This window comes from Salvelinus fontinalis, unplaced genomic scaffold, assembly GCF_029448725.1.
Source record: "Salvelinus fontinalis isolate EN_2023a unplaced genomic scaffold, ASM2944872v1 scaffold_0692, whole genome shotgun sequence".
Lineage (NCBI taxonomy): Eukaryota > Metazoa > Chordata > Actinopteri > Salmoniformes > Salmonidae > Salvelinus > Salvelinus fontinalis.
In genome coordinates, this window is record NW_026600901.1 from 14627 (window position 1) to 27978 (window position 13352).

The following is a 13352-nucleotide window of genomic DNA, read 5'->3' on the forward strand; positions in this document are numbered from 1 at the left end:
GGAGGCTTGTTCTGATCTAGGGATGGGGCCATTGAACTACTAGGGATGGCTTTGGTGTGGGATCTAGCATGGAATATAAATTATGCCCAAATATACCTATTATGATTCCTTATTATTTAATAGATTATGAATTATTCAAATCCATTCTTGTCTCCCCTCCCTTCCTCCTAGGCGGTGACGGGTCACGAGGAGTGCAGCACAGCGCCAGCTTCCTGGTTCGGAAAGGTAAGGGGCGGAGCCCTGTCCACCTGGTGGCGACGTCCGGACACATCGTGGTGCTGGGGTGGCTCCTACACACCGCCCAGTCAGTGTGGACCCTCCCCGTCATCACAGACAACCAGGGCTACACGCCACTACACTTGGCCTGCTACAACGGTACGTACTGGACAGAGGGACAGCGAAGTGAGCCCGAGGCCACAAACAAATACACACATAAATATAGCGTGTCTTAAATCACCACAGCCAGCTTCGGGAGGGTACGAACCGAGACAGTCCGCACAGGAGCCTTAAGAGTCCCTCAGACTGAGAGAGAGGGAGGAACAACAGGCTGGCTGGCCCACACTCATCCTCTCGTACCACCAGGTGTCCTTCCAGCAGATACTGGACTTCAGAGGAACTGCTGCTTCTATACCCCATCTTTACCTTTACCCACAAAGGTCCTAAACGGTAGAAAGTGTCCGGCCAACAGACAGACACCTTATGATGGCAATAACCTGTAGTCCAAGGGGATAGTAGCACTTCACTGAGAGCAAAACAGACAGGGATCAAAAGATGTGGAAGAAGCATTTTCAAAACCTGTTTTGACTGTAGATATTGGGCTGAGTGTTTGGGCTGAGAAAAGACATTAGGAGTGATGTTTCATTTAAGTTTCATGAGAGTGATTGTCATGTTAATCCGCACACTAAGACAGTCAGAACGCACCTAGCCTCTTGTCTGTAATCCATGTGGGAGGAGGGGAAATCATACATTTTTTATGAACAAACATTTGAATAAAATCATTCATGTCTTAAGGTCTGTGGGAATCAAAACATCGTAGTATTTGCTCTCATGAGTAATTGTAAAGTTTTGATGATCCCAAATGGAACCCTATTCCCTATACTGAATATTGAACAGGGCCCATAGTGGTCTGGTCAGAAGCAGTGCACTCTAAAGGAAATAGGGTGCCATTTAGGATGCTGGTTTTGCATACCGGTATGTGACCAACAGGACTTTTTGATGGGACATATTACATTTGTGTTATTAAACCTACCTGTCCTTTGCCCTCTAGAAAATATTTTTTAAAGTAAATGATTAATTCATGTATTCTTTCTTGTGATATTTATGTCATCATTTTATGCCTTCGTTAGTTACTGAGGGGTGGTTAGGAGAGTAGGGGCAGCTGTATGAGCGAAAACAATGATGCACACTAAGTACTACAAAGTTTGTGAAAAGCACTGATACTATCCCGAGGCATGTGAGGTGGAAAACATGTCTCCCTTGGAGAGGAGAAACACTGTGTAAACCAATGGTAGGACAGCAGCAATTAGATTTTCTTCTGTTGGAAAATAAATATCTATATTATTTGTCTTTGGTCTTATAATCAATGTTTTTTAACAGGTTTTGCTTGCTTTAACTTCTTCAAAAACTGAAACCACTCAATCCTTGTATGTGATTGCATGTTCAAATCCCAGTTTTTGTCTCTTTTTGAAAATAATTTTAACTGGAAATATGTGCAATACATTTGCTATGTTCACCAAATCAGCAACAAGAGGTTCACAGGTTTTTTCGTGTCATTATCATTCTTTTAAACGGATGAAACTAGCACGTACATATGAAATAGTGACTGAATTCGAAACTCCCATGAATTCTTTCAGTATCTGAAGTTTGCTGTATATTTTATGAGTAATCAATGTTATTTAATGATGAACTCTGGGTTATCAGTGTGGGTTATGCATTCTATTTTATTTTGCATTGCGTCCACAACATTACATTTTTAAAGGCAATAGTAGCCTACATTTGTTTACAACTGGCAGAATTTCCATGCGTGAATTTACAACCGCACAGAGCGTTGCATCAGCACGAGATTGGAAGTGCGTCAAATCTGTACAGCATTGTTACGTCATCACTGATAAACGTTGAAACTGATGAGAAACCGCGGGAGCAGTTCAGTCTGATTCTCGCTAGTGCTGGAGGAGCGTTCATTTTGGCAAGGAAATGTACTGATTTTGCAAGGACATGGAGAATAAAGAGTTCAAGGTAGGCATGTTATTTAAGCAATAAGGCCCAAGGGGTTGTGGTATATGGTCAATATACCACGGCTAGGGGCTGTTCTTACGCACGACGCAACCCGAAGTGCTAGGACACAGCCCGTAGCCATGTGGTATATTGGCCATATATCACGAATCCCCGAGGTGCCTTATTGCTATTTATTATAACTGTTTACCAACATAATTAGAGCAGTAAAAAATACACGTTTTGTCATACCCATGGTATACATACAGTTTGATATACCATGGCTTTCAGCCAATCAGCATTCAGGTCTCGATCCACCCAGTTTATAATTATTTTTAAATCCCGATTTATATTAATTACTGTGGATTAAATATTGTTAAATAAATAAAAGAATGTGCTATTCATTCTGTAATATCAAACCACAAAGTCTATGGCCGGGGAGTCATGAGAGTTGGCTAAAGGTACAGTAGAATCTGTTGTGGGTCAAATGGGGGACTAGGGTCAAAGGTTATTATGACACCACCTTCACATTTCTGTCCTAAATGGCACCCTATTCCCTATGTAGGCTAGTGCACTACTTTTGACCAAGATACATACACTGGTTGGCCTACGTCACGAAAAACATGCACGCTCATCAATGGCCGGAATGCGTGTATCTTGTTATGACTCTAAACCTCAGCTAGCAAGTGCTCATTATGCAAATGTATTTGTTTGCAATTAACATTTAGAGACTAAATATAGTTTACATGTTGTCAACATTCTAAGCAAACCCTGTCTATTTTACCCACAGTTACTTGCCAGTGTTGTTGCTAAACAACCAACCCGTCTATATAGCCCCACAGTGGAGGTGTCATAATACCCATAAAACCTAGCGGTCAAACAGGGAGGGAAATGGTTCCAATCGTTTTTCCACATAAAATAAGGGCTGTGTTTCATGTGGATTTACCGTGGTGTGACATTTTTATAACCATGTAAAGCTCTCATGGACAAGGTGACTTTTAGCAATACATTTGGCTCTATTTACTCTCAGATTCGAAATTTCTAATTATTATCAAAGTAGACATGCAAAACTACAAATCCCTGCAAGCTCCTAATCGTCATTTCTAGCTGACACCTTTGCTAACAGGTATTGTGTCAATTTAAAACTTGCACTAAACAGTTCACAGAATTGTCCATTTAAAGAAATGTAGCCAATTTATTAATTACTACATTTAGCTAACATTAGATAGTTAGTCAAGAGATTCTTACCTTTGCCTCGATCAGCATGATCATCGTGGCATTTGAAATTCTTTATGATAGCCACATTAGCAGCTAATTAGCATTTAATTTTTTGGGGGTAAATACAGGCGAATATATTGATAAAAGTCACCTTGTCCTAGAGAGATTTACACAGTTATCAAAATGGTAAGCCTACCTGAAACACAGCCCTTATTTTAAGTGTTTCTAAAATCCACTATGGGAAAAATGTATGGTGGGAAAACGATTGGAACCATTTCCCTGTTTGACTACTAGGTTTTATGGGGATTTTGACTCATTCCTGTGGCACTCTATAGGGCTCCGGCCAAAAGAAGTGCACTATATTGGAAATAGGGTGCTATTTCGGACACAAGCATAGATATGATGCATTATGATGTGACCGTAGAAATAGAATCACTAGAAAGGATAGAGCCTCTGACCATGGCAATTTGACTGGTAAACTGAACTGTACACCTGACATGATGTTCTGGTGATTCTATTTCTATGCATATGATGCATTATGCTGTGACAATGAGTGTTGGGTTAATGGTGCTTTCAAGGCAAGTGATCTTGGTCAAATCATGACTTCCATGTTCTTTAGGTCGGAAAGTTGGAGCTCTAAAAAGATGCCAGAGTTTCCGACTTTATTTAATTAAATTTTGTATAAATTTTTTGTGATATCCAATTGGTAGTTACGATCTAGTCTCATCACTGCAACTTCCCAACGGGCCCGGGAGAGGTAAAGGTCGAGTCAGGAGTCCTCCGAAACATGACACGCCAAGCCGCGCTGCTTCTGACTTGGAAATCCAAGTTGGATGACTATTGAAAACGATTTTTCCCTGTCGGAGTTAGTTTTTTCCCCCCGGTTGTCTTGAACGCACTGAAGTCGGAAGTCAGAGAGTTCCCAGTTGTTTTCAACACGGCTAAAGGCGACACAGTAGGTGACATCCAAACATGACTTTGTCCTGTCTTTCAGGAGTCAGAGGTCAGTGGGAATGACCTCACCCTCATAGACCTGGATGACCCCATCAATGACGATGATGTTATGAAGGAAGACAGGTAAGTGATTTACACTAATGACACATTTGTGACTGGTTACAGGATCACATAGGCCTACAAATACAGATTCTGTAGTAGGTCAAAGGTCCTATGGAGAGGTAGGCCCAGAGCCATGTATTTAGAGAGATGGGACATCTATCTGCATTATGTTGCATTTACATCAATATGTATACATTATATGACACAGTATAATCAAAGATATCCATATGAGAGCTGGCTCCCCATGCGCAATATTGACATTTTAAACAATAATATGTAACTGAACATCTATTTTATAATTGACTTATTGGGTAAATGAAAGGCTCAAAGGCGCTAACATGGAGTCCTTTCTAAAAGTTTGCCAAATTCTGTAAATACTGTATATACCTCTGGATAGGCCGAGTCATCTCAGAGTATTGGAACCATATAATTCGAGTGATTCTATTCTAATTCTAGAATGATTCATTCTAATTCTATAATTGGAACACATCCTCACACTCACATTATAGCACATTATAGTGACCTTAGAGAGATTTTTTTTTCTGTATCTAGATCTGATAAAGATCACAGAGAGGTTGAGAGACAGACCACGTTGGAAGAGGCTGTTCTAGAGACAGATATCCAAACTCTGTCACTAGAGGCTGAAGGAGAGATTGAGATGCAGGAGGCTGATCTGAAGACAGATGGCACGTCTCAGTCACAGAAGGTTGAAGGAGAGATTGAGTTGGACGATGCTGTTGCCATCCCACCTCAGTCACAGAAGGTTGAAGGAGAGATTGAGTTGGACGAGGCTGTTGCCATCCCACCTCAGTCACAGGAGGTTGAAGGAGAGAGTGAGTTGGACGATGCTGTTGCCATCCCACCTCAGTCACAGGAGGTTGAAGGAGAGAGTGAGTTGGACGATGCTGTTGCCATCCCACCTCAGTCACAGAAGGTTGAAGGAGAGAGTGAGTTGGACGATGCTGTTGCCATCCCACCTCAGTCACAGGAGGTTGAAGGAGAGAGTGAGTTGGACGATGCTGTTGCCATCCCACCTCAGTCACAGGAGGTTGAAGGAGAGAGTGAGTTGGACGATGCTGTTGCCATCCCACCTCAGTCACAGGAGGTTGAAGGAGAGAGTGAGTTGGACGATGCTGTTGCCATCCCACCTCAGTCACAGGAGGTTGAAGGAGAGAGTGAGTTGGACGATGCTGTTGCCATCCCACCTCAGTCACAGGAGGTTGAAGGAGAGAGTGAGTTGGACGATGCTGTTGCCATCCCACCTCAGTCACAGGAGGTTGAAGGAGAGAGTGAGTTGGACGAGGCCGTTGTCATCCCATCTCAGTCACAGGAGGTATGATGTATTGTGTTTTGTGTTTTAATGACGCATTGAAGATTAAAATGACAAATGAATTTTCCAAGCTTGAGCTAGTAAAGGTCTTCTAATCTAGGAGGCCAAAGGTGAGAGTGAGTTGAATCAGGTTGATCTGAAGACAGCCACATCAACTCTGACACTGGAGGTCGAAGGAGAGAGTGTGATGCAGGAGAGTGATGATCTACAAACAGCCGGGACATCTCAATCCCAAGAGACTGAACGAGTGGCAAAGGTAAATGCTTCCAGATAACAGTGTGTGTGTACATTTCTGTTTGTGCATGCAGACCGTAGTTCGTAAACAGACATTGCATTAACAGTGCTATGGCGAATTTGATTGAATTCCAGCCTAAGTCTGCTTTCTGTCATCCCCATCAGGCTGCAGCCTCCCAGACCAGCCTCACCCTTAGCAGGGGAAAGAGAAGCTGCCCAGACCTACACACCTTTGTGCAGGACATGAAGGATGGGTAAGTTGCTCTTTGGCTTCCCCATGCATCCCCTAGATATGTTCCCTATTAGAGCCTTGGTCAACAATAGTTCAGTATTTAAGGAATAGGGGCCATTTGGGACGCACCCATAGGGACAATCTCAATTGCATACTCCTCACGTCCTCTCTTCTCGCCTCCTTCTCAAAACCCATTGGATGAGAAAGCCCTCCCTTTTGACCTTCTCGTCCAATGGGTTTTGAGAAGGAGGTGATGAGTCTCGGACAAATACAAGGGACTTAACTGACCAAATGACCAATCAGGGATGTTTGGATGTGGCCTAGTTCCATAGAGGTCCATCCATAATGTAATCTAAGAGAATAGAGGTAATGTCATGTAGTTTAATTGTGTGCCTTTATTTATTTACTTTTCAGCCATTGGAATCTGCTGAGTGAGAATATGCGCGCCGGGGTGAGTTATAGTCACTTCTAAAGTAGTTCATGTTGGTAAGATGGACCAAACATTCCAAACTCTTATTGGTGGAAATCGTGCAGGACCTTTAATTCAGAGGTTCCCAAACTTTTTCACTCAGGCCCCCCTTTCCAGCATTGTGGAACATCCTGAACCACTGCTTTAATTGACTAGCTTGAGTGAACACATGGTGCAGCAGTGCAGCCCCGTTAACAAACTAACTCTGTATGGTCTTTTAACATTTCAGATGAGCAGACATGAGTTTAGTGCCAGGTGCATGGATATCACAAATTGGGTGATGGAGTCTACATCCACTGTGGTCATTCCCGCCCTTGACCTCACCATGCAGATAGAGCTCTCTGATTCGTCAAGCTCTTCTGGATCAGGAAGTAATGAGGCAAGAGAAGTGACTTCTCTTGGCCGCAGCGTCAGATTCAGCTTTAGTGGAGGACCCAGTAGGCGCACCAGTTCTAGAACCGCTTGCAGCACACGAACTCCCACCCCTTTCCCCTCCTCTCACAGGTACTTACCCCTATCATATTCTCTCATAGGTACCTAACCCTATCCCCTCCTCTCACAGGTACTTACCCCTATCCCCTCCTCTCATAGGTACCTACCCCTATCCCCTCCTCTCACAAGTACCTACCCCTATTCCCTCCTCTCACAGGTACCTACCCCTATCCCCTCCTCTCATAGGTACTTACCCCTATCCCCTCCTCTCATAGGTACTTACCCCTATCCCCTCCTCTCATAGGTACTTACCCCTATCCCCTCCTCTCACAGGTACCTACCCCCATCCCCTCCTCTCACAGGTACCTACCCCTATCCCCTCCTCTCATAGGTACCTACCCCTTTTCCCTCCTCTCACAGGTACCTACCCCTTTTCCCTCCTCTCACAGGTACCTACCCCTTTTCCCTCCTCTCACAGGTAGCTACCCCTATCCCCTCCTCTCACAGGTACCTACCCCTATCCCCTCCTCTCACAGGTACCTACCCCTAGCCCCTCCTTTCACAGGTACCTACCCCTATCCCCTCCTCTCACAGGCACCTACCCCTATCCCCTCCTCTCACAGGTACCTACCCCTAGCCCCTCTTTTCACAGGTACCTACCCCTAGCCCCTCTTTTCACAGGTACCTACCCCTATCCCCTCTCACAGGTACCTACCCCTATCCCCTCCTCCCACAGGTACCTACCCCTATCCCCTCCTCCCACAGGTACCTACCCCTATCCCCTCCTCTCACAGGTACCTACCCCTATCCCCTCCTCTCACAGGTACCTACCCCTATCCCCTCCTCTCATAGGTACCTACCCCTAGCCCCTCCTTTCACAGGTACCTACCCCTACCCCCTCCTCTCACAGGTACTTACCCCTTTCCCCTCCTCTCATAGGTACTTACCCCTTTCCCCTCCTCTTCTTGTAGGTCTTTCTAAAAACATTATTCCCATGTCCCTTGTTATAGGTACAAATATCCATTCCAGATCCACTTAGTGAGAAATACTACTTAGATACTTCCAAATTCTTGGATCATATTTTGTATTTTGTTACCATGTACTATTAATTTCTGTTGTGCATTCTGCAGGTCCATGACTTCCTTGCTGAGTGAGGATGAAGAGCGATATGTCTCCTCACCTGAGGGTGGTGATAGAGAGATGAAACACAGACCCCACTCAGCACCACTGAGATCTGTGTTTGGAATCTCTGAGGATTCTGTCTTCAACATGGTCCAGAGCGGCCAGTCGCAGAGTGACATCGTACTGTCGTCCAGTTGGAGTAGACGGGAGAAATACAGACCTCTCAAAATACCAACGGACACCAGGTTTATGATGGGTATTGTAGAGTTGGTTATGAACCTTCTCAACTCCAGATTGGCTGAGCTAATGCCAAGTCTCAGTCAGGGAACTCTAGGTCCGCTGTCTGGTAGTTACTCAGCAAGTCAGCAGTTTGCCCAAGAGATGCTAAGCATGGTGTCTGCTAAGATGTATTCCCATGCCATAGAGCATATTGCGCACGGCCACAAGTCTCCCCTTGAGTTAGAGAGGGAGCTTGAGGCCATATTGGGTCCTCTGGCTGGACAGGTTATAGTCATCATCATAGATAGCATCTTCAAGGCTAAAGCCAACGGAGGAAACAAGGGGCGAGCGACCAGCCCCTTGACCTATTTTCTCACTGCCATTTCGGCAGAAGTACAAAGCCTAGTTGTTCAGAGATCGGCTAGCAGACCGTCCACCAGACTGTCCAACAACGACCCACTGCTGAACATTTCCAAGTCAAAGGTCTTAAGATCAGTTCTGCTCAAAATGGCAGAACTCTTTGGTCAAGGTCCAAGTGAAACCTGTCTAGTTCCACTAGTCCAGAGTCAGTCCGACAACTCTATTTGCGACTGGACTCTGAATGCAGGCACCATTCATCCAAGTCAATTTCTGTCCAACAACAGAATGACAGAAGTTTCATCCGATGTTGTGGATCTTGTACTTGAGGTTTTTGGGATAACAGGATTTTTGGATAGCAGGAGCCCGTCAAGGCCACAGAGTGCCTGCTCCTACAACTCAGCTAGTGGAGCAATAGACATGAGAGCTCTTGCTGGGGACTTGGTCAGACAGGTGTCTGTCAAATTCAGACCCTTTGTCTCTGAGAGTCAACTCTCCACCATGTCCATGACAGATCTGTCATCATCTATTTCTGACTCCACCTTGAAGCAGTTGTGTTGTAGCTCTGCTGTTGCTGCAGCAACTGTCTGTCAAGCAATCAAAACGGAGCTCGAGAGCCAGAGACCTACCAACCTGTCAGCCAGAGACCTACTATCGTCTCTGGTAGAGACCATTGAGGACATGGATATCTCTGACGTCCTCCAGGGCCCGTCGGCCATTTTGGAGGAGGCTGCTATGATAAAGCACCCGGAGATGTCCACCTCGATAATATACAGGTCTTTGCTTCTCGACTCATCTCTCGCCTCCTCTAACATGGTCACTGAGAGCATTATCTTCAACAGTCCACGCCCATCAGAGGAGAATGTGAGTATTCAGAAGGTGCTCCCTGCTGATAAAGTTGACATCCTCCATGGTCAACCAGTGGAGGAGTATATCATCAAAGCTGAACAATGCATCACTCAGGTTATTCAGGATGCAGCTGTGACATATACTGGCGTGCTGGATAAAACCGACACTTGTGGGAAACTGTCGGAAGTTCTGTCTGTCTGTGTTTCCGCGGAGAATATTGAGGAAGCATCCTCTGATCTATTTGGTGGAATTATTTCCGACCTGCATGAGGTATTTGAGGTCAATAAGGCCTCCATGCGTACGAAATCAGGTCGCAAAATGTTCTGGGTGGAAGTGAGTTCAGGTTCCCAGAAGATTTATACCAAAACCCTGGACAAACTGAGGAAGCTTTTCACCTCTCACCTTCTCACTGAGGGAAAAAATACTCCTGTGCAAATTGAGCTCTATGACACTGGACTACTTGTAACTGAGACCACTGTGGAGGTATCTCCTGTACAGAAGACAGACAGTAATAGCTCTTCTATGTCCTCAGCCTCAGCCCACCAGTTCACCCTCGACACCTGCACTAAAGGGGTCATCAAACAGGTGATCTCGGTGCTGAGGTTGGAGACTTCAAAGGAAGACCGCTTCGCTTCCGTTGGGGAGAACACGTCAAATGCGTCCTTCGACTTCAACCAGAAGTTGGACACGATCATTTCGAAATTGGAGGACCTCACCATTTCGAGTGACGTGGCGTCAGCTGAGATTGCCACGCTCACGCGATCTCGTAGTGCAGCCAGCAGAACCTCTAACATTTCCATCCAGAGCTTTCACAGTGCTGAGTTCCGAGCTAAGGCCAAACAGATTGTGCGTGAGGCCATTCTCAGAGCTGCTAGCGAAGCCAGCTGTTCTTTGCCACAGAGCATGCCTAGCATCACCTTCTCACACCATGTGGTTTCTACAACTGAAGATATATTGAATATGGTCATGCAAGATCTTGAAAGTGTATCCCAGTACACAGTGGAGGACGCAGACTTCTTCCCACTAGGAGAGAAAAAGCTGCAGTCCCAACTCAATCCCAGAGTTGTCTTTGACAACTCATTTTTTGCTGCTCAAATCATGTACCACAGAGTAAAGGATAGACTGAACGTCTTTTTATCTTTTCCACCCGTGTCAGTCACCACAGCTAAAGATGTGCTGGACTCCACCCCTGTGGAGACACTCAGATGCTCGAAGTCCCCTGACACTGCTCTTGTTAAGGACAGGAGCCGCCCTCCGTCTGTGAGAAGTGAGAAGCCATTTTCAAAAGTCAGTTTGACTAAAAGGATTAAAGCCCTTGTGTCTTCGAGTGGCTCCTCCACAGACCACCATGTAATTGACACATGCAGTGAGGATGTCAGTCTGCCCACCAGGAGTATGTCAGTTGTGAGCGACACCAGTTTGAAGAGAGCCTCTCCTCTCCATGGTAGTGGATTGAGTGAAAGTTGTGAACCTCTTGTGGCTCTACAAGACGGAACAGTGGCAGTCAGCCAAGAAGGCTTTAGCAAAACTGCAAAGAAGACGCTCAGCTTGATCCTAAATGTGATCAAGTGCAGATTGGCCAACTCTGAGAGTTCATCTGTTGGGCAGAATGCAAGTGAGGAGTGTCTGATAGCCACTAATATGTTAGACTCTCTACTGGAGAGCCTTGACCTGTTGCCTGACATGAGCGCTGCCGATGAGATCACAAGGAAAGAATGCCATACCTCTAACGCAATGGACAAGACAGGTTCACAGTCAGCGCTTGTGAGCCAACAAGAAATGAACATATCTGACACCGGTATCATAGTGAAAACTATAATGGACACATTGAAGACAGATGACCCAGAGATGACTTCAGCAGAAGAAAATCTGGATAGGCTTCTGTCAATTGAAGCCCTTCAAGATGCGTCTGGCAACCTGATCGCAAAGGTCCATGGTCTCATTCAGGAGATAACCATAAGCCGCCAGCTTCAATCCATGACTGGCCACAGAAGCCTCTCTCAACCAGCACTGCCAAAGCCAGCACTGAGGAAGCTGTCAAAGGACGATGCGTCAGAGCTCGTTTACAGCTTTGCCCACACTTCTGTTAGCAGACTCCTGGGGCAGTGTTTGGGTAGGCCTATGCCACCCACTGCTGACAGGGTTTTGGATCAGGTCATCAAGTTGATGACAGACATGGTGATGGACAGCCTGACTGATCTGTCCAAGTCTGCAATGGAGGGTGGTAAGTGAAAGTACCTCTTTACATCTGCATAGGACTTCATTGTAACATGATGCTCAATACATTGCGTTTTATGATGTGAACTTTGCTGGGTGTGTCCAAAATGGCACCTTCTTCCATGTTTAGTGCACTACTTTTGACCAGAGCCAGACCCTATGGGCCCTGTTCAAAAGTAGTGCACTATAAAGGGAAGAGAATGCCTTTTGGAACGCAGTGACTGCTTTCCATTGTTGCGTCCTCTTCTCCCAGTTATTGTACCCAGGTCAGTCACACCAGCTTGCTCTTCTTATTTAGACACCAGCAATGCCGCAAGTGACATCACTCATGGTGTTGTGGCTGAGATTAATGCTACTGAGGAATTCCCTGCCAGGGGCCTTAGCCCGGCTGATGGAAAGGCTGACGGCATGGCCCGCCTTCCCTCTGCCAGAGGGGAAGAGAATAAGAAGAACAGGAAGTGGCGCTTCCTACCCAAAATTGGCAAGATTCCAAAGATCAGGATGAAGGTAGGGGGCTCTGGGGCTGAAATGTACCCTACAGATTCACTACACCCCTATTGTCTCTCAGCATTAGAACAATGCTGTTGTCATTGTCTTTAGGAGGTTGAGTGAGGCCGCTGTAATACAATCCTAATACACATGGGAGAAAGTAAATGTATGTGTCCCAAATCGCACCCTATTCTCTATATAGTGCACTACTTTTGACCAGAGCACTATGGGCCCATGTCAAAAGTAGTGCCTTACGTAGCCAATAGGGTGCCTTTTGGGATGCATGCCATATATTTTACACAGGCTCAGTTGTCTTGATGTGTTTTGTCAACAGCTGTTCAAGACAAAAGGGGAACCGAAGAGCCACCCTGAACAGGATGCGCTGCCTACCAAACGTCTCAGAGAGACTCGTATTTCACAGAGTAAGTGATAAGCATCGATAACGTCATATTGATGTATCACCCTATGGCCAGCTTGTTAAAACAGTGACTACAGATACAGGTGGACAGACAGGCAGACAGACAGACGGATAGACAGGCAGACGGACACACACGTTCATTTTCTGATTATGAAATATTCTTATCACAGATGCTGAGTGTGAGGTTCCAGAGGTTCCATCCACTTCCCCACTCAAGGAGGACCTGACAACCACACTGGCCCCTGCTCCCCAGGAGTGCCAGTCCCGTAAACGCCCTCTCTTAGTCAGGGTGTTACGAGCTATCTCCAGAGCCATCTCCAAACCATTCAGAGGAGCTTTTGGGAAGAAGAATTAGCCAAATGCCTGATTTTATTACTATTTTAATCAGAGTCTTTATTTAATAAAACATTACTGCATTGATTTCTGTCTATAGTAGTCTTACTGTTTGTGCAAGATAATGGTAAAGTACTTCAAACCACATAGTCAAACGTATTTATAG

At 45.4% G+C, this 13352-nt stretch overlaps 1 protein-coding gene across 1 annotated transcript; it reads left to right on the top strand.

Moving 5' to 3' along the window:
* Positions 1-2087: 2087 nt before the first annotated feature.
* LOC129847059 (uncharacterized) lies at positions 2088-13273 on the top strand. Its single transcript, XM_055914833.1, has 10 exons — positions 2088-2235; positions 4424-4506; positions 5038-5818; positions 5916-6071; positions 6215-6303; positions 6696-6732; positions 6980-7254; positions 8313-12453; positions 12770-12857; positions 13024-13273. Exons 1-8 carry the CDS (start codon positions 2215-2217, stop codon positions 11959-11961), a joined length of 5091 nt encoding a protein of 1696 aa, XP_055770808.1. The 5' UTR covers positions 2088-2214; the 3' UTR covers positions 11962-12453; positions 12770-12857; positions 13024-13273.
* Positions 13274-13352: the final 79 nt, after the last annotated feature.

What these genes read in the sequence shown, in the direction of transcription:
- LOC129847059 (XM_055914833.1), top strand. Translation starts at nt 2,215, where the DNA reads ATGGAGAATAAAGAGTTCAAG. An exon ending in GATGTTATGAAGGAAGACAG is followed by an intron (nt 4,507 to 5,037) that starts GTAAGTGATTTA and finishes TTCTGTATCTAG; the next exon opens with ATCTGATAAAGATCACAGAG. An exon ending in TCCCATCTCAGTCACAGGAG is followed by an intron (nt 5,819 to 5,915) that starts GTATGATGTATT and finishes CTTCTAATCTAG; the next exon opens with GAGGCCAAAGGTGAGAGTGA.